This window comes from Halictus rubicundus, chromosome 10 (assembly GCF_050948215.1).
Source record: "Halictus rubicundus isolate RS-2024b chromosome 10, iyHalRubi1_principal, whole genome shotgun sequence".
In the NCBI taxonomy this organism is placed as follows: Eukaryota; Metazoa; Arthropoda; class Insecta; order Hymenoptera; family Halictidae; genus Halictus; species Halictus rubicundus.
Window position 1 is genome coordinate 5,645,590 of NC_135158.1, and position 21,457 is coordinate 5,667,046.

Consider the following 21,457-nt stretch of genomic DNA (forward strand, 5'->3'; position numbering starts at 1 on the left):
AAAATTACCCTCTGTCGGTAACGTTTGGCTAACAGTTTGAGCGTTTTGCCGCTGCATGAAATGGCGCTGTACGGACGTTTATACGAAACAAATAATACGTGCCGCAATTTACACGAAGCCTTATGCAGTTTGCGGCAAAGATTTTCTGTGCCTATATTTAAATAGTGACATTTTATGTTATCACAGCAATATTCATGAAATTAATGGATATAGGTATGCATTATAATATATGCAGTTCAAATATCAATGTTAAATGAATTTCTTGAGAGTAAGGAATGAACAAAATAGCTTAAGGATAATAACGAATTTATTATTGTTGAATGTTTTTATAATTCTGTCCTGGTAGTAATTAACTTCTGTATTGTTCAGTATATTCTATCCAAACCTTCCACTTCTTTCTTCTTATCTACGTCTCCATTTATGGTAATAGAGTTTATTCTCAGCATTGTTCGGTGTTCCCTCATAACTGAAAAATAAGTGTTATGTAAGCTATTTATGAAGTGACACTTTAACTACGTTTATTATTAATAGTGTCTTACAATTAATCCTGCGAAATTGCTTCCGCTTTTTCATCCTAAAACGAGTGATTGTGTGGGATAAAGTTTTCTGTACAACAGTTGCATCAACTGACACCAGCTCCCTGTTTACAATTGGCCTTCCAATAAGGGTAAAATCCGTGCTGCCAACAAGTAACACTTTCTCTAATTTTATTTTCTCTCCCGGCTGAGGAGGCCAGTGACCTCTAATGATTATGACATCGCTTTCTGTTACTTTGTACTGTGTCCCTCCTACATGCACGACTGCGAACAAACGGCCGGTTGTGTTGGTAGATATCTGTTTGTTAATCTCATTTATCACATCTGTAAACAAAAAGGATATTACAAATGTGCTAATGAAACAAATGTAAGCTGTAATTAATATGTGCATATAAATAACAACCAGAAGCTGCTTGTTCCGTTTCTTTGTCATGTTCAATGACTTCTTCTTGATAGCTTGGTTGCTTGTGAAACCAGGGCAGCTTATAAATTGTTTTGTATCCAGCTACTTCGAGATCCCATAATTTCAGAGCTGTAATAAAGAACTTAATGAAGTTTACATTTTACACTGTCATCCAAAAACAGTGGCAGAACTGTATAATTAAACATTCCTCTGTTATTACACTATTGTGGAATGTCAAAAAAAGCACATATGTAGTATTTACAGTACTACGAATCCAAAAGCAAGGTTATATAACCTCGATACTCGCGTGAACAAAAAAAGATAATTGTTTCTTATTTTTACAAGACAGTTCGGCTAACCTGGATAATACTGTTTATAGACTGAAATTGGTTTAATCCTCCTGAGGCAAGTATTCGTGGCAAAATTAAATAGTCTCGTGAAACCAGCCAGAGTCGCCATGATTTACACACATAGATTACTTCAAAAACACGACAATTACGAATGACATTAAAACCTCTTGAAGTCATAAATAGGGTGATAGATAAATTTTATGAAATAGAAGAAAATGATTATTAAACGCAAAAGAAGCTGTTTTTATTACAAAAAATTACATTACAAATAAATTAGACAATTCAGCGGGAAATTTTTAAATGATAACTTCCGACGAGATCGTGCTTAAAAGTAAATGGAATAAAATTATAAAATTGCCATTGGGGTAAGCAAAATATTTATTGACGGTGTACAGGTTTCGTTTTAATGTTACTTAATATTAAGAATAATGTGTCACTGTAACATATAAAATATGATATGGAAACGGAAGACTCATGGTACTGTCGTACACTTTGCTGGTAGTTCCGGTTCAAATCAGTATGTCACAGAGGCGAAACTCCTTTTAGAATCTAAGAAATTAGATTTTCAAACTTGCACGCGCATGTGTAGTAAATGTACAAAGTTGCGAGGGAAGATCCTATCTTTTCATAATTTGATTCGCTGACATTTTTATTTCAACTAATAGCAAAACTATATGTGCCCAAAGGACAATCAGACTCCTCCTTCCCCTGTGTAGTCCCGCTAGTCATCTTTCTAACAACTGTCAGTATTTCCCTTGTGTCATGACGTGGTACTCGGAAGGAATGCGACAGGAATTCGCAGACAAACCGTCTGATTGGTCAGACGTACACACTGAGTCACACGCATTCTTGCTATTCGCTGAGAAGACTACCACTACCACACTTCAAGTGTATCGCAACGCGTGACGATGGACCACATTATAAGATGCGGACAGTACATTCAAGCTAATTCTACTTACGGACGCATGCGCATTGAGAGTTGCATCAGTTTTCGAAACAGGCTGGAGTTTCGTGTCTGTACAAACGTCGTGTGACGAAGAGATGTCGTACGTGTTCACGAACAGTTACTTGTTATGTTTAGTCGTTGTGTTGTGAAAGAATCGATGATCGTTGAGTTGTCGTGAATCCTTCCTGGTGTTCTCAGTATTCCGGCTGCTTTGAATTATGCAGTTTTATAAGGAGAAGCTCCTGTCGCCCGGACAACTGAAACGCCTGAGCGAACACAAATACAGCTGCACCACCAACAGTCTCTTGGATGGGGTCCTCCAACCCTGGTGGAACTGGCTAGTCAGCAAGGTTCCACTTTGGCTTGCGCCCAATTTAATCACGATCCTGGGACTCATCGTCAACATCGTAACCACTTTGATTCTTGTTTATTACAGCCCTGATGCGAGAACCGAGGTACCATTTACATAACCTATTTTCCGCGTTACACTTCGCTTCCTACTTTCGACAGTGCTGCAAACCGCTAAGTTATTTAGCAGTATTAATATATCCACAATGGAATTATTCCGCGAAACTCTCTGTTGTAATTACGCACGTGATAAACAAAATTAACAGGCGAATATATATCGCCTGTATAGAGGCACTAATGTTTAGACACAGACATTGTTTTAATTAGACTCGCGTATTTATAAAGTTGTGTAGGTAGAAGCGTGACATTATGTTGATATTTTAGGCACCTAGGTGGGCATGTTTCCTGTGCGCGCTCGGCCTGTTCATTTACCAAAGTTTGGATGCTATAGATGGTAAACAAGCTAGAAGAACAGGAACTTCGTCACCCTTGGGCGAACTGTTCGACCATGGATGTGATTCCATATCGACTGGTATGTGCACTACATATTAGTTTATCTGATTTCCTATAATGGAACTTGTTCTTAAGAAAAATCATATTATAATTCTGAATACTCAAAATATACTGAATATGTCTGATAATATTTTACATTTGTAGCCATTGTTAAATAGTCTTTGATTTTATCCTGAGCAAAATATGTATGCGTATTAGTCTTAACTGTAGTTAACATTACCTAATAAAAACATGCTACTTTTATTCTTTTAGTGTTTGTTGCTCTATCAGCATGTATAGCAGTACAATTAGGATATTATCCAACATGGATGTTTTTCCAGTGCTTTTGTGCTATGACACTTTTTTATTGTGCTCACTGGCAGACTTACGTTTCCGGTAATAATTTGTTTACATACATCCGAATTTTTAGCAATATATGTATATTACTTTTAACCACGAATGTCTTTAAACAGGGTCACTAAAGTTCGGCAAGATAGATGTCACAGAAGCGCAGTTTACAATTATAACTATTCACCTCATTTCTGCATTCTTTGGACCTAAAGTGTGGATGATGGAGGTTGTATCTTCTCTTTTTAAAAGTGGCTTGTTATTTCTAAATAAATTATGTACAACTATAAAATGTTTTATGGCAACTAATAAGTGCTACGATTGTTATGCAAAGTTGAGCTAGTTTATAGTGGGAAATTGATTAAGCTGTGTACCAATCAGTTGCCATGAAAGATTAGTTTTCTTTTCAGTTCTTAAAGCAAGTTTAAGCTTTGTATGACATTCATGTAACAATGGAACATACAATTTTTTTAAGGCAAAATAGTGACAATTACAGTAAATTTTTCGAAGATTACAAACACAAATTATAGAGCACAATATATTACTCTCATTACTTGAACATCAATAACTGGCTATCATAACATTAAGCTCATTACATTCGTTTTATTTGAACCTTCATAGAATTTTTCATATGTTTCTTTTGTTATAGTAGACATTCGCTTATTCATATTGTTATTTAATTCGATTAGTGAACGAATGGTTTTATTATAGCAAGGAGTACTATAATAGTCGTAAGCAACTAGTAATTTTGCAATGGAATCAGAGAATAAAACTAACACTGTGCAGATCAGTTGGGATACGCGAATCATTTTTATTTGACATTCTCTATCTCAAGACTCATGAGGCTTACCAAAAATATTTAAATACTTTTCCCTGCATGAGTCTAATGAGGTTATTTCTTACAGATACCATACATAGATGGTTTTATGTTTAAGTATTTAATAGGAGTTATGACAGTGATTTGTGCACTGTACAATTTATATTCCATCTTTTCGGTGATTTTCACCGGAGGAGTGGGCAAGAATGGTTCAACTGTGGCTGTAAGTTAGTCAAACTAGTCTTTTGTTTTTTTTTTTGGAAATATGGAAATGGGAGCAGCATGGCATGAGGAGCGACGCTGAAATTACTTTTTTTGCTATGAGACTTATTACCTTAACATGCATTTTATTTCCAAATTTAATACTCATTTACCCCCCTTCATCCATTTCTTTCTTACCTTTCCTACATTTCATCGTTTCTAGAAAAACAAATACATATACTTGCATCCACATTTACAACTGTCAAATGTTGAGGATCATATAACAATAGTAAGACATATTTGTTAAAGGTGATACTGGAATGTGTTCTTACAATATACAATTATATACATAAATTCATAATAACAATATTTGTGTTGTTTCGATATAGTATGCTTTTGAAACAATTTCCACAGAAAAAAATTTAAAACCTTTCAGACAATGAGTTAGCTTAAAAATTAAATTTTTTCAGAAGACCTACACTACTCTTCATAATCATGATCCATTTATTTAATACATAACTATTAACTTTGACTGTAAGCTCAACTATTTTCATAGGAAATGAGGGCAGAGAAACAAATAAACCCCATGCCTTATGACCACTTTAAATAAATTTGTAGTTTCCTCATGCCTCGTAATTTATTTTTATATTATTTTTGTGCGAATAAATGAACCACGCATGGAACTAGCCCCACTGGAGATATACCGAGTAATCATCGAAGAAAAAAAAAACAAGATAGAATGTAATGTACCAAAATATAGGATAATATATAGGATAAAATTTATTGACCTAAGTAATTGATTAATTTTTCTTTAATTTTCATAACAAGCGAGATTTTGTGCATTTGTTTAGATACCAGGGCTCGGTGTAGGCACAGTGAGTAACTACGTAGCAGTGATATTTTATGCTGGCTACATTCATGTATTCCTTGAATTCTGTAAAGTGTTTGAGTCTGGTGGGATTGGAAAAAACGGTTCCACAATTGCAGTAAGTTCCACAAATAAAACGTGACCGATTGCATACACACAGATTTTTTATATATTTTGCCACTAGTATAGCAATGACGTCTTTCTTCTTTCATTCTGCTTGCCTATCTAGTCTCTTGGGTTATATTACTGTTCATGTTCAGAATAGTTTTATGCATTATATATGTATATATACATATATATGTATATACAGGGTGTCCCACTAACTTTGTTACAAGGCGATATCTCTGCTATTTTTTATGCTATGGGAAATGTCAAAAGGACAAATTATTTGGTTTGAAGGAACACATATTTTGGTGGGAATCATTTTTTTCTCGCGATTTCAAGGTCATCGAGATTTTATTATGATAAGTTCTTGTGTACAAATTTCACTGTTGTGGCTATTTCATTATTCACATCAAATCTTAAAAACATCAAGTCACAAAAATCGAATACAAAGCAAAGACATTAGAGGAAAATTGCTTTAGGAAATGAATGATGATAGGAAAGGAAGAATGATTCCCACTGTAATACGTATTTACCTTGAAGCAAATAATTTGTCCTTTTGACATTTCGTGTAGCAAAAAAAAATAGTGGAGATATCGTCTTGCAACAGAGTTAGTGGGTCACCCTGTATATATGTATGTATACTAAACTATTATTATAATGACTATATTACTGTATGGTGTGCCAGGCTATAAAGAAGTGTCGTCACTGATGGTCCACTATCGACCAATGAGAGTACTATTTCTTCTGTGCACATTTATCGCCTACTCTACTTGTGCGCTTGGAACTGTTCCTTCTGAGTATTTGACGTCCAGTACATGTCTTTGGTTTAAGTAAATAATTTTGTTGATACTATCAATATCGGATTACGGGAAGCTACTTTTCATTTTAATGCACAATAAGAATCCTAAGGTGGAACTGATGCCGAACTCTTCTATTAATCCATAGCAAAATGATATAGGGGCTTACTTTCATATTAATAGGATGTATATAAAAGTTACTGTAATATAAAAAAAAACTGTTAACATCACGATAGACCTAATCGAGAGCTTATGTAATTTGGTATACGTTGATGCAGACAAAGTCGAGCAACGTATTTGGAAAGTTTGAAATTGTTTCAAGAGCGAGAAGTTTTTTCACCGACGTTGTGATATTGTTGCATCAGTGTTAGACATTTAATTAATACATCGACTAATGAAAAGGTCTTTCGTGTCCTTGCACAGTTGCCATACACTGGCACAGAGGTCAAGGTGTTTCCATTATGGGCTGCTGTGGGCATCGCTATATTACTTGCACAGAGCAGCATATCCGTCATTCTAGCCGGTGGTGTCGGAAAAAATGGCTCCACCGTAGCAGTAAGTCGGTTTAGAAGTCCATAGGATCATTGTGTAGTGCACTTTGCGTCTTATGTCGATTTAGGCCCACTGTAGTAAATCATTAAATATGAAAAGAAATTACTACAAAGTCAGATTGATGGCACATACTTCGAATTAGAATGACTTTTTTTATAAACGGACCAAACGACTTAAGTTTTTCTGCTGAGCTAAACGGATTAGTTTACTAGATCCATCTCATCTAGCTTGGTAGAATAATTGAAGTAGTTTGGTCCATTTGTAAAATAGTTATTCTGATTTAAAGTGTGTGCCATCAATTATGAGACTGACTGTATTTCTATCAAGACCCCAGTTCTAAAATGCACATTAACATACTCTCTTATTAATATTGCAATGTAGTTACACTGCCCCAAGCATCAAGTACCAAATTTGCAAACCTAAATTGAATATGGACCACCAGTTTATATTGTATGAGGCATATTACATATTGCGTGGGTCTAAATTTTGCAAGAGCATCACACAGAACTGTTTATTGTATCTTTGTGTCCACTTTGGTTAACACCTTCTCCTGTGTATCTGTGAACTTCCATTGGAACATCAAACATGTCGTCCTTCATCTTGAATTCCTGTCCACAGTCTGCACATTTTTATGTACCTTAATACTGTTTGTAGGTTTAAGAAGTTGCATAAGTTACTATAACCGCATGAACGTAATTGACTGTAGATCTGACATAATCTTAGTTGCTACATACCGCTATTAATCTTAATTTACAGTTTTATATATATATATATACATATATTCTTTTCGCTGTGCTTTGAATTTCTGTATTGATATATCGAGCATACTATTTTTCTTATAATGCTTTTTGATATTAAATATAATCCTCTTGCTATTAGCAACTTCTTTCATTTGGAAGTAGAATCTAGTAATCTGATAGTTGCAGTATGCCTTGTTTATAGTTCAGCTTTTTCCAATTTTTTCTTAAAATTTTCGAATTTTATACACCATATATACTGTATAAATACAATATTTAACGTTGTGCTAATTCGTTTGAATACATATAAGTTACAAACAATTACTTTCCATGTTAAACAGTCATTAGATAGAGAGTTCAGCTAATGTTTTTTATCAAGTGTTACAAAGTTACATAAGCATTGAATGTTGAATAATATTGTCTATTTGTGAAAGTGTGTATAGTCATAATAATTAGTTTTCAAGTACACTTCACCCAACCGTTTTCTCTGTACGAAACACGTCCAACCGATTTATTCTTTATAATGTTTACTCGGTTTCAGGGAACATCAGTTTTATCTCCAATTATTCCATTTAGTTTTGTGGTAGTACCAGCTTTTATAATTTATAGAAAAAGTGCTGAGCACGTATATGAAAGTCATCCTGCATTATACATACTTGCATTTGGAATGGTTGCAGCTAAAGTTACCAATCGATTAGTGGTAGGTATAATTGTGACCTCTCTTTCTATCTTTCTTATTTATTTATTTATTTTTTTATTTGTTTTTACCGAGAATCGCACATTTCGACATTTGTCTGATCTCTCTGTTATTCATCATTGCAGGTTGCACATATGACTAAAAATGAAATGCAATATTTAGACAGTTCGCTGATTGGACCAGCCATGCTGTTCTTGAATCAGTATTTCAATTTCTTTATCAAAGAATATTATGTTCTTTGGTTGTGCTTTGTAAGTCTCTTTTATTATATATCTATATTATATTTAGATGTTTCTCATCGCGATCTTTTGAATTACTACTATGTACGTTCACATACTTCCTGTTTATGCACGTTTCTAGATTTGGGTTACTCTGGATTTACTCCGGTATAGTTCTCAAATTTGCCTTGAGATCTGCGATCATATGAAGATCAAACTGTTTAGGATACCATTAGGAGATCATCGAACGAGCCAGGTTTCTAGCGCAGCTGAAAAAAATGGTACTAACAGGTCCCAACGTAACAGATTGCAAAAGAAACATCACTAGGATTTACTTGTGATAATGAATGTGCTGTATAATTCATTTTATGTATAAAAAGAACAGAGAGTCGAGATATATGAGAACCTTAGCGGTTCGATGAGTTCTTTGATATTACGACTGTGTATAAAAAGAAAAAGAACAGAAGGAAGTTTTGAATAGTACAGTTCATTTATTATCACATTAATTTATAATCACGCCGTATTTGAATGAATATAAATAAACAAAGTCTCATCAAGATGTTGGTTAAGTAGTAACTCGCTATTTGCCGTTGATCTGCCGTCATCAACGGGTAAAATATCATGAACCTAATGATCAGGACTATAATTAGATGAAATAAAAGTGTAGAGTACATGGAATGATACATTTGAAAAAGAAAAAAAAAGATAATACATTGATTGTTCACTGAGAATAAGGAAATGAAAAGACATGACATAAATTTTAAGTAGCTTTATATCTCGTTAATAGGAGTTATAACAATTTTATGGTAATTCAATTGAATTGGATGTAAATTGTTTACTTAATCTGCATGTGTTAACAATTCATATGAACGAAAAGGAAATTTGCGGTACAATGAAATTATAATGAAAACTTGATTGAAATTTCCTTCGTTACCTTTGTAACATAAAGAACAAATTTTTTGGAGTAAAAAATTACACGTTTTATTGCAAAATATCGGGAGCCTGACGTTTCTGTAACTATCTTTTTGTTACTATATTACGATTATGATCTCATAAAAGAGTTCATTCGCATTCACGAGGAACGCAATCTTTTTTTTTTAAACCTACAATTCTTAATAACAACTGACATGTATATAGATTTATAATGCAGGTATTCCACTATTTACATAGTCAATTATAGCAGAATCCATTTATAGTGTAAGAAAAAAGCTACCAAAGATAGTCGCTTTGAACTAAAGGGATCCGTGTGTAAAATGTCTATGTTTTTGTTTTCTTTTTTTTTACGAATTTTCTTTAATGTCAGAACTGTATGAAACTGAAGGAATGTTACATGTTAACACAGATCATGTTTTCGGAACAACAATTCTGTTTGTTTGATTCTTTGAAATATTGTAAACGAACTATGTATATTTCATACATATGTATTGAACATGGAAATTGTTCAGAATTTTTTATAATCTTAAGGGAACTTAAGTTATGATCTTGACACTTATTTAAGGTTGTAACATAGAAATCAATTTTTTATGGTGGATATTTACTGTTTATGCGAAATACAAGATTTTATTTAAACATTAATGAATACGGTGATAGTATACGTTATATATTAAGCAATATATTATTGAGATAATGTAGTATATTAATAAAAAAAAAAAAATGAGCAGCCCGAAGATTTTGAGAAACGATATCAATCATGATAGAACAAAAATTATTTCGTATTGTTTTACAATTTACAATCATCAAACTTTCAATACATTGCATTGTAAGAAATATACATTTATATAATTCGTGAAGAAATTTTTTGTGAGTTATGGCAATTTGAATCGCGAATGCTATGATGAAAATCATGTAGCATATTCGTAAAATTGATCGATGACGGAACGGAGAAGAAATAACATTTAGTCGATAGAATAGAATTATAATATATTCTTTCGTGCTAGAGAAATTTTTTATAAAGCCGTTAAGATTATCAGGACGACAATACACCTAAGAGGCTTTCCTGCAGTCTGGCCGGAAAATAAATGTGTATATAATATGCTAATGTACCGTACTTTGGTTTCTGTTCGCAAACTGTAATATACTGTTTCGATAAACGGTTTTTCTATCACGTGCTATCTTTCATTTACACGTTTTCATTAGAAAAGCTTAATTATGACGATAAAAGAAAACTTCGAAACTTCTTCCCCAGTATCCCTTCTTTAGATTTAATCCACTATAATCCTTTCAAGATGGTTTGCAAAGGTGATTCTCTAAAATGAACTGAATCTTGCATTATAATGTGATCATGTAGGCATTTCGAACTGTAATTCGCATGCTGCATTATTCTCTGTCATTTTGCACGTAGCCAAGTCCTTATGGAATTCACGTATCCCCATGTTGTTATAAATTTAATAATCCAACAAAACCATAAAAACAATCAATTAGAAAAATCAATGCGTGATACTTGAATTTCTAATTACATAACAGCATTGCTACTAGTTTTTTGCATGATACATTAAACCATATTAAACGTAGCATGTTCACAGATACTTTACATGTACTTAACTATGTTTTTGCTATTGCGGAAGGAACATACATCTATTAAAATTAAAATCTGCACCTGTATATATATTTTTCTATGTACTGGTTTTAATTACAAATCAAGCTTTGCGAAATGAATAATGACTTTTTAGTATTTATAATTGAAGAGATGAACGGTACTGAGGTTTGAGACAAATAGAAACCAACGTATCTTGACATATATGTGCAATTTGTATGGTAAGCAGACGAATGAAGAGCTGTTCAAACTATTTTCATAATTTTGGTATTATATAATTGTAATTATATCCTCTTTAATGTTTCACTTACAAATCTTTTTCTTATGTCTAAGATGTTACTGATAAGACATGAAACTGTGATTTTCTTGCTTGATCTTGCGCTACTAACTGTTATGCGAGTGTAAGTTAACGAGTTGATATAGAAAGTGCCTACCTTTGCTCTTGTACACAGACACCACCAGATATGTAACTCCGCAAGCAAGGAGATAATGGCATGTAAAGATTCAGTTCGCACGTATCTCTGCCTATAGCTTTGGACCTAATACCTAAGCGAGCGCGTTCAGGACGTTGCACCAAAGAGTCCCCCAATAGTATTGTTCAGATGTGATCCTTCAGAAAACTGCTGAACTCGGTCGTTGATTGATATGAGCCAATAATTGGCTGTAGAATACAAAGGGTTCGGCGTCCATGACATTTTTTCCAACAAGAAGGATCGATTGAGAAGTTTTTTATTTCAATTCTAACATAGAAACAATTTAGCGTAAGAGCGTAAAAGTAGAAAAACAACAAAGGGAGAGTTTCATATTTTTTTGGGTTTGAGTGGCGGCCGATCCCTGATAAAAATTATTGTTGTAATTAGTGGTCTGTTACAAAAATGGGTATATCTGTCTAATATAGTATAACATATTTACCTTACGTATGTGCGAATAACACTTTAATGCCTGATGAGAGTATAACGCAGTGGAAACTTCTGAGAAATGGTAGTTTTATGTGCCTTTGTGTAACTGATTTGGTGTTCGATGTACTCTCACAACAGAGCAAAGGTCTTCTATCACTTTTCTTTTACACACTCAGTACGAAAGCCACTCGAAAGAACTTTTTTTGTATAATTGTTGCGCTGTTAATAAAACTGATATTTATTAACAAGGTATTCGCACATGCCCAACACTTTTGTTCTTATTCGTTGGTATGCATGAATAGTTTTGTTCACAGTTCGCATGACGGTGGAACAAGAGCCTCTGTTAGACGGTGAATATCATCACGGATCTGACACTACCCTCAACCTATGACAGTTGCAAAAGTACTCATCGGAGTAGAGATGATTTATTAAAACATGTAGGGCGGTACAAACATCTCTACCTTAACATTAACACTATCATACATAGAGTAACGCATAGAGGAATAACAAGTGGCAAGTTCTGTTGTAACGTGTTCCTTGATAGGCGTTCAAGATTTTTAATGTACGAAGGGGGTAAGAGATGTGAAGAGATAAACGAACAGACTAATTTGGTTTACGTTATAGATGGTTGGGAGTTTTATATGTATTTATAAACAGTGATAGACAGGAGACTGTCTTAACAGTTCAAAGGTTTTAACATGAGCAGGCTGATAATGTGCTTGTTCGGAGAGTAATGTAATATTAACTGTGAAGTACAATTTTATTACCAGTGACTGAGTATGGAGTAGTTCTTGTACAGCCATAAGTATTCGCGATATAAGACTTTGTTACTGTTAATATAATTTTACAAAAGAAGTAGAAGGAAGTAGCGTAAATCACTGTTCAAATCTTGCACAGAAGTGCCTCTGTACGTGTGCAAGATGACACAATAAACGATCAAGTATTCTTTTCCATTTAATCAGAAATATGTTCCCCGTAGTCGAACAAAACTTTTAGCATAATAAAAGCTAGTATCGATTCTGTCAGTTATTATTAAGGAATTGCTCCCATTTAAATGGGCGGTGTTACGGTACTAAATTGAAATGAATATCCACTCTGAGAAGTGTATGCTTAAAATAACGAAAGTGAAACGAAGGTGATAATTTTGTATTGATACTTATTGCGTAAGACTTGTAACGGTGTGGTGATAATATTTAATTCGAATGCATATATTTATCTACGAACAATTTGTATTCATCTAATTAGTAAGATAACGAATTTTAATCCGAGTCGTTGCTCGAGGAGATCGCATTATTCTTAATTCGCATTCTTTTCTTCGATCGTTCTTATACGCCTAATCGCGATTAGGGGATAGAAACGGATAATAAAAGAAGGAATATGTAAAAAGTTCATACAAAGAATATTATAGATTCTAATAGTTGTAATAGCTCACGATGTAAATTATGTAAAATAAAATTTCGAATGAAATTTGAATCGCTGTTTATATTGTTCTTTTAATTTACACCGTGTTGATTGCATATATGTATGTGTTTCTGTTCGGGCGATCAGAACAATCCGAGGCTTGTTCGGACCGCTTTCACACGTTCGAAAGTGGAACGAATTCGAATAACGATTAAAAAGTTTTGCACCCCTTTGCGGGGGTGAACTAGGTCAGCGGTAATCACTATTTCCCAGGAATTCTCGGTCACACATAATATTTCACTACGCCTCAATGAAAATCCTTGTTTATGACTCTTATATTTTATTTGACTAGACTCGGTGCTTGTATTTTATTTGCAATTAGTTGAATATTTTTAGAAACTGTTCACCATCGTAGTAATTAAAGGATTCCATTAGATCGCGGATTTTATGCATTTATGACGAAAACGAGCAGATGAAATTTAAACGATCAAAAAAAATTGAGAATATTCATATGTAATTTTTAATATATACGAATTATTAACAAGAGAAATGAATTAGCGCCTGTTTCTGGAAATAGGAATTATTAAAAAAAGAAATAAATTTTTATTTGGTTCCTGTTTCTAGGAATGTGTGGAGAAAATTTTTATTTTGCATAAATATCCGCAGTCTAGAACGCTTTCTCATGCAACAGCATTTACAAATTCATGTATTATGTACATAAGTTTGTGCGACGTTTTTTAATGCCTATGTATATATTAGAAACATAATTTACAAAATTGTGATAGCTGTTGTAAAATATATTTTTATGAACTGCTTTATGTGTGTGTGTACAAACTTCTGTATGCATTTGTACATATTGACTGCAAGTCTGTATATTAAATATGAATAATGAGGATTAAAATATAAATTGTATTTTAAGTTCGTTGGGTCTCGAACTTGTAAGTCTCTTCCAGTTTACGGGCTGACAAGTGTGCGCAATAAACGAAGAGAAGTAAGGGTTGTTTGGTGTTGTAATGGCAAGGTACGTGATCAAAGCCGGGAGATTTGTTCCTCCCACCCCCCCTACATAACTTGGGTGGCTCATTTTTGCCGAGTCTGAGGACCTCGAGGATTCGTGACCGAGCCACGTTTTCGCCTCTTACCCTTGTTCGACCTGGGCTACCCTTTGATATACTTGGATGTCCTCGATATCGCACCCCCAGGGCCGTAGCTCCTCCACCTTGCCCTTGATACCCTTGCTACTGAATTCAATGAAATTTTCACTCGATTCACGCCGCCACCTTCTGTGACCCTAAATTATTTACTCACAGAACACTTCCATTATCGTCTCGACCTAAAGAACCAGTTAACAATAGACTGCACACTCTCTTCTGTAAACCTACATTTTTACTGTCAATTTTCCAAAAAGCAAGACATTATTTTTACTAATCTTGTTTGATTTTAAGATTGTTTTTCGATCAGAAATTAACTTGTTCTTAAATCTTGTTTCGCCTTAGGATTGTTTCCGAGTGAAAAATAAAGTAAAAAATTTTGAGTTGTCAAAAATTGGGAGCGGATTTAATAAGGTCTGTTTGTGTTTATACTGGCAATTGGCAGTCTGCCAAGTATGTAGCACACGAGTATGTAGCACACATTGTCCTGTACACATGCGCAGACACGCCGGGTATGTCAACGAGGGTAGAACACTACCAATTGTGAACAGTTCGGTCACGACAGTGGCAAAGCACTTTTCGCCAATGTATGAAGCTCTAGTAATCGTCGAATTATTGCAATTGTTCTATTTAAGGATAGATGTCCTTGCAGCGGCATCCAATCACCATCGAGGCCTTAGTCGTGCAAATATAGGATTGTCAAGGGCTCCTCTGTGGTTCTAAGAGACTGTCAATGTTCCTCAGGATGTAGAGAATCCACGGGGAACAGAAGAATATTTTGAAATGTCCTGCGATACATAAATATACGGAGGAAAGCGTGAGACGTAATATCAGAGGTCTCCGGAGTGTGTTTCAGGTCCTGGAGAATGTAAAGAGCGTTGGAAATTCTTAAAGGATTCTTATGGACGTAGAGGATCCTGAGGAAACTCTAGGAATGTTATGAGATTTTCTAGAATAAATAAGTTTTCCAGAAAATACGCGAGACGGGAAATTAAAGGACCTCGGGGATGTGTTTAGAGTCATGGAAGAATTTAAAGACTAGGAAATGTCCAAAGGATTCTTCTGGGTGTAGAGAATCCTCGAGGAATATAAGTATATATGAAATATCCTAGAGTACATGAACATTTCGAAAAAGGGGAACTTTATAAGCCTAGAGGAGGTTCTCAAGAAAATTCTCAAAGGACTCTGACCATTCAGGATAACTTCCTTAGATCCTTCTTCAAAGGACTCAAAAGGTCCCAAGAATCCTCGATGAATCTTTCAAAATTTTCACAGGACCAAAAAGATTTTTCGAAGGACTCGAGAAGTCCTAAAAGTTTTTGAACAGTCTTCTAAAAGGTTCACAGGGACAGGAAAATGTTTAAAAAATTTTAGAACTCTTCGAGGAAGTAAAAGGTTTTTAAAATTGCTTGAGGATCGTTAGGTTATTTGAACGTCCTAGATCATCGGGACGATCCAAGGATTCCAGGGATATTAAAGCTCCCTGGAGACTTCGAAAACTCTCAAGCACTATCTATGGGCTCTTAGGAGCATAGAATTGCCTAGGCTCTTGAAAGACCTTCGATAGCCACCAAGGGATATCAAGGATCTGAAGGATCTCAAGGCTTCTCTATGGACCTCGGCAGATTTTTGTGGACAAAGATAGAATATCGGGGCAGCAATTTTAGAATTCTCAAGGTGCTTCGGAGAACCATTTAAGGACCTCAATTGCTGTTATTACTCAATATGGCGAATTCAATTCTGTTGAAAATTACTGCGAACAAAGTCACTCCAAATTGTAATTAAAAGTCGAAAAAGATATAGGATTTGTGTGTTGCTTGAGGGAAACGGTAGAATAACGGGCATGGAGGATAACAAAATAATCATACGCAATCATGCACAATCGGGTAAATTGAAGTCCTTAGAAAACCATTGACGTTGAAATCACTCCAAATTGTAATCTTTAATGCAGCAAGCAGCGACCACTTAAAAAAATAACTCAGGGTAACATAATAAAAAATACTATCAAACAGTCTTTTAAACTGAAGATCTCACTCCAAATTGTAGCTGTATATCAAGTAGATGAATAAAAATGAAAAAATATAAAATGTGTAGAATATTCGAGGGAGGCTTGGTGAAACACATCTGATGGCAAAATGAAAATAATGTAAAATAATGATAAAATAATAACACCCGGAAGCCTAGGGTCTGGGTTAGGTGTCTGGGTTATTGCCACCCCGTCGTCCCCGGCCGAGTAGCGTCAGCGGAATCGAATCGATAAAATCGAACATCGTTCTAGGAAGCCCTGAATGAAGGGCTCCCGAATCCATTGTCGGAGTACCTACGTCCCTGCGTTCCACCACCAACGGTCCCGAACATCCAGCTAAGCCTGACAACGTTATTGATCCAGCTGGTAGCAGCGGCACGTCTATGCAAGGAGGCCATCCATTCCCGTGGATGGTCTATGAGCTTCCTTGCCGAGTGTGCCAGTGAAGGTGTGAAGGTGCTAACATCCAATTCGGAGCCAGTAAAATACTCCGTCCCATCGTTCACACCATACAGAACCACCATAATCCTCCTGGCCGGAGTCACCATGCAACGCAGTTCGCACTCGCGTGATCAAAGAATTTCGATCGACCACGATAAAAGCAATAGACACGCTCACGTGCGTTTCTACGCCTCCAACTTTGAACTATGCGATTCCACTATCAATTAGGCTCCGTACATGCGGGCACTGGCACGATAAAACCGGGCTTAGGCTGTTGTACTATCTTACTCGAGGACTGTCTTTTTACTCATTCTATTTCTTCAACTTGCAGACAATATTTGTAATTGGTTTTTGTTAGAAAGAAATTGTTCTGTTCTTGTCAGTTCAATTTTTTGAGATTCATAATTTGTAATTGTAGATTGGCCTGTGGATTTGTATACGTCCCTTGGCATGTCCATGTTGTTTGCAAAATTTTTCATTTTATTCCGAGTTTTATAGGATAAACTATGAAAATGGGAATTTGCATGATCTACTCGTGGTATCCATGGATTGTGGGAGTGGAGTAGACAGCCTTCGTGGAAAATAAATCATCTTGACATAAAATAATTATCAGGGTACCTCGAGTCCCTATTATTTTTTCTTTTTCTTTTTTCAATAGCATCCTGCACACGACAAGCTGTAATTAGTTTTTCGAAAAAGAGGATCAAAATACATGTTCATGGTAGCTGTCTATCCGACTACATTTTTTGCAGATTATGGATTTTTATGCAAAATAAAAACGTTCGACAGAAATTCCACGACGCAAGGATTCAATAAAAATCGATTTCCTTTAAATTCCTGAAATGTTTCTGTCGTTCGTATTTCATCTAGACATTTTTGCCGTAAATGCATAAAGTGAACAGTCTATTCTATTTTACAAAATCATGCATCAAATCAGATCATCTGTTTCATTCTTTTTCGATAAAATTGCTTCTGGTAAAAATAAAATGAAAATATCATTAATTTTCATTCACGTACACGTTTTCTTGCATTTTCACTGCAAAAGTAGAGACTCCAAGAGCCTCTGTCCTTTTGATGCAAGTCTGCGATTAAAGTACGCAACAAAGCAAACTTTGGGTGTGGATGTGTAAAGAGAGGGTGGATCCAGCGATCGACAAGGGTTGTCATAACAATAGAAGAGTAGCACCTAGCCTACCACTATCCAGAGTGGCTTCTTGTCAAATTGCTCCCTGTCGTAGATCGCTTTTCAACATTTTCGGAAAATGTTGGAAGCTATCCTCCCTCCCGAGCGAGTCTCGTGAGGTTTACTGTAATGATTTTTATTAGTGGGTTTCATTTCTTTGTTCGATTCCTTTGGGTCTGTGCAATAATTTTTATTATTGTTTTACTCCTTCGATCAATTACAAGTGTGCAGTAAGAATAAACAAATGAATTCTTTTTAAATTATTATTTCCAAGTTATTATTATTTTTCTAGTACATTTGAATTATATTTTAGTATAAAAGATGAAATATTAAGTCTAAAGCTTTCGAGTCTAGAATTTTGAGTCTCAAATTTTGAGCGTAAAATATTACATTTGCGGCACACGTAAAGTTTTCAAATACCACGACACGTGTATGTAAGGAAACTGTTACAAAGAAAAATTTAAAGTTTTCAAATACCACGAAACGTGTATGTAAGGAAACTGTTACTAAGAAAAATGTTCAAAAATCTCCAATCCAGTTAAAGATTTCCTTCAGCAAATCGTTCCAGCAGCAATAGCAACCTCGAATCACCTCGACTAATATACCTGATTAAACAATTTCTCTCGGATTCGTAATTTCGATAAATAACTCCGAAACACAGACTCATTCGTAACGCTATAAATACATTTCCAGTGGGCGCAGAGTTCATTTCCATAAAACTAAGTATAAACAGGGCGCTTTGCATAAAGACCTACTTACGGCAATGTTTATTATTTCCCTTAATGAAAACAGCAGCAATCTGTTCCCCGGTGGTACGTCATCAGAAGAAGATCGAATAATTACCGAGCGCCGTTAAATACGGTCAACAATTCGATTCCCGAACTATTACCGATACACGTACACAAGCGCACACACGCGTACGCGGAGTTGCGGTGACAAAGACCTCTCGGCGAATTGACGTGCGCGTGCACACGTATCTATGCACCGAATAACTGCATTATACGTGGCTGATAAGCCTCGGCGACAGCCTGCGTACGGTTGTGTGCGTGTTTTCCAGGGTTTCTGTGCATGCATAGTCGAAGTCGCGAGGAACAGTGGCGCAATTAACTTGCCAGCTGCTGGCAGGCTAAAAAAAACGTAATTTCATCTGCCTCCCGCAATGTAACCGATAATCACGAAAACCTGTGTGTGTTCTATTCTTGCGACAGCCTTGCTCCGGGATACAATGAATCGCCGCGCACCGGGGGGATAGAAATCACGTTCGATTCAGTACCTGTGTGTTTTCCGGAGCTCGTCAACGGCACACCTTTAATTGAACGTATTTTGAACTTCGTTGAACTTCGTCTCGGTTCAGGAATAATGATAGAAATACTTAGAAAAGATTTCACGTGTTGGAAGGTCCGTGGATTCTTTTAATTTCGTTTAATATTGATTTTTATTTTTAAAAAAAGGTATATGTTCAACTGCTCGATTTTATTCCGAGGTCTTAAGTTTAACGAACCTTTTAATTTGATTCTGTTTTGCTTGTTTTATTTAATCCTGATCTCGTTAAAAAAGAGTCGGTCGAACTGCTCCTTTTGTCTCGAGGTTTCTATTTGATGGGAAGTTGATTATAAAAGTATTGCAGACGAACGTCATTTATGTTGGTAAAATGTGAGTATTGTTAAAAATAATTATTGAGGATTTCTACGTTATACGAAACGCTGGCCATCGCATCTAAGCAGTTAACGAGGCTTTTAATATTTTATTAGAAACGCGCTCGTCCGATTCAATTTAATTTTATTTTGTGATCTCATTTGAAGCGGGAGGTGATTATAAAGAGCTGAATTGATTATGATGGTAAAATGGTGATAATAATGAGAATAATTAATGATTGAATGTATGGGAGACTGTTGGACTCTTCGATTCGATTCATGTCTCTTGGTTTTATTTAACTTTGAGTTTAAACGTTCCTCTAAACGGTCCTCAGTGTCATGCTCCAAGCAAATTAATCGCCGCTTAAGGCAAACTAATTTACAAGTCCTTTAATTTTCCGTGGTGCGCTGCAGTTCAAGGGAATGCGCGTTCCACAGGCGTTTTCCTTGAACTGAATAGTTAACGCTGCATTTTCAGGACATGTGAGGATGTGTTTGAAAGATAAACTTTTTGATGCGTCCTAAACACTCAGGGATTAAAAAAATATGCGAATTGTTTTATTGTGGAAAAAGAAAGGTAAACGATATAATTCATTGCATATAAATTAGTATTCGTACGGATTAAAAATTCTACGCAGGACTATAAAATACATAAAATTCCATCGGGATTTAAAAGAAAAATTCCTACACACAAATCCCCTATTCTTTTATCCATTTTAATAAACTTTTCTACAATTCATATAAATTTTTTTAGTACATTTTGTTTTTCATGTTTGAAACGGTTCGTCCAATAAAATAAAACCATCAGTCACTACGATCGTTATTGTAAATCCTCGCTCCAGCTTTTTATTTTCAATTGTAATTCCTATAGGTTTCCAATAATACTTCATGGTGCGTTTCAATCCTCGTATCATATTTCACATTTTATTATTTATGTGAAGAGCACTTTCGCTCAATAAAAGAAATAAATCTATTAGCAACTATACTCTGTGCTAGTTCGTCTACAAATTAAAAATACACAAAGTGCAATCAAAGGGACAAACTACAATCCTTACGCACAAAGTCTCCACTCTTTTTCCATTTTCAGTTCCGCTGCAATTCTTAAAAATTTTCAGCAGAAAAATAAAACTCTCAACTCGTTGTTAATTCAATGAAAAATTTAAACTAATTACGAACAATAATTCCTACGCACAAATTCTCCATTCTCTTTTCTCATTTCCAGTTTTCATTTATAAATTCTTCAAATTCCCAGCACCGTGCACCACAACGTAACTTCAACATTAAATTTTCCATTCTATTATTCCCGTGGAAAGCGATTCGCGTCGTAGAATAAACGGAGGAACGAAAAGGTATAAAACCAGTAACGACTGAACTGTTCGACAGAACCAGCAGGCCTAGGTCAATTAAGAAATTAGAAGCTACTACGTACAACATCTGAGCCAAAGTCAACTAAAGTCTTTGTAAAATCATTGTTATCGAAGTTGCTCCACATTTAAGGTATAATATTAAAAATTGAAAAATGCATATTAGTAAAAGTTAAGAGAAGCGTTAGAGTAATGAATATAATCGGATGAAAATAGTTACGAATTAGAAAATCTAAAATCTACATAACATTTGGAGAAATTCTTAAAATAGATCTCGAGAATAATTAATACTAGGTTTACGGAGCACTAAAAGCGACTATTTTGCATTACTTCATAAAAATAACAAGAACGTGCTACCCACATTTTTAGCAATATTTTTAAAATGATATATACCCAAAGAAATAAATTTG

The 21,457-nt window shown here is 35.0% G+C and overlaps 2 protein-coding genes across 6 annotated transcripts; one reads left to right on the forward strand and one right to left on the reverse strand.

The window, feature by feature from the left end:
* Nucleotides 1-289: 289 nt before the first annotated feature.
* Mrpl21 (mitochondrial ribosomal protein L21) lies at nucleotides 290-1,547 on the reverse strand. Its single transcript, XM_076794540.1, has 4 exons — nucleotides 1,299-1,547; nucleotides 940-1,068; nucleotides 540-860; nucleotides 290-466 (listed from the first exon to the last, which is right to left on the reverse strand). The coding sequence occupies exons 1-4, from the start codon at nucleotides 1,396-1,398 to the stop codon at nucleotides 366-368; spliced, it is 651 nt and encodes a 216-aa protein (XP_076650655.1). The 5' UTR covers nucleotides 1,399-1,547; the 3' UTR covers nucleotides 290-365.
* Nucleotides 1,548-2,259: 712 nt separating this feature from the next.
* Bbc (choline/ethanolaminephosphotransferase 1 bbc) lies at nucleotides 2,260-13,320 on the forward strand. Of its 5 annotated transcripts, none has more exons than XM_076794536.1 (10): nucleotides 2,260-2,690; nucleotides 2,968-3,115; nucleotides 3,349-3,471; nucleotides 3,549-3,652; nucleotides 5,293-5,427; nucleotides 6,635-6,766; nucleotides 8,042-8,200; nucleotides 8,323-8,448; nucleotides 8,558-8,696; nucleotides 12,162-13,320. In XM_076794536.1, exons 1-10 carry the CDS (start codon nucleotides 2,454-2,456, stop codon nucleotides 12,236-12,238), a joined length of 1,380 nt encoding a protein of 459 aa, XP_076650651.1. In that variant the 5' UTR covers nucleotides 2,260-2,453; the 3' UTR covers nucleotides 12,239-13,320. The 5 variants fall into 5 exon arrangements, with proteins under 5 accessions (XP_076650651.1, XP_076650650.1, XP_076650653.1 ...); XM_076794535.1 differs by lacking the exon at nucleotides 5,293-5,427 and adding an exon at nucleotides 4,329-4,463 and having other exon boundaries at nucleotides 2,262-2,690; XM_076794538.1 differs by lacking the exon at nucleotides 6,635-6,766 and having other exon boundaries at nucleotides 2,262-2,690.
* The last annotated feature ends 8,137 nt before the right edge of the window (nucleotides 13,321-21,457 follow it).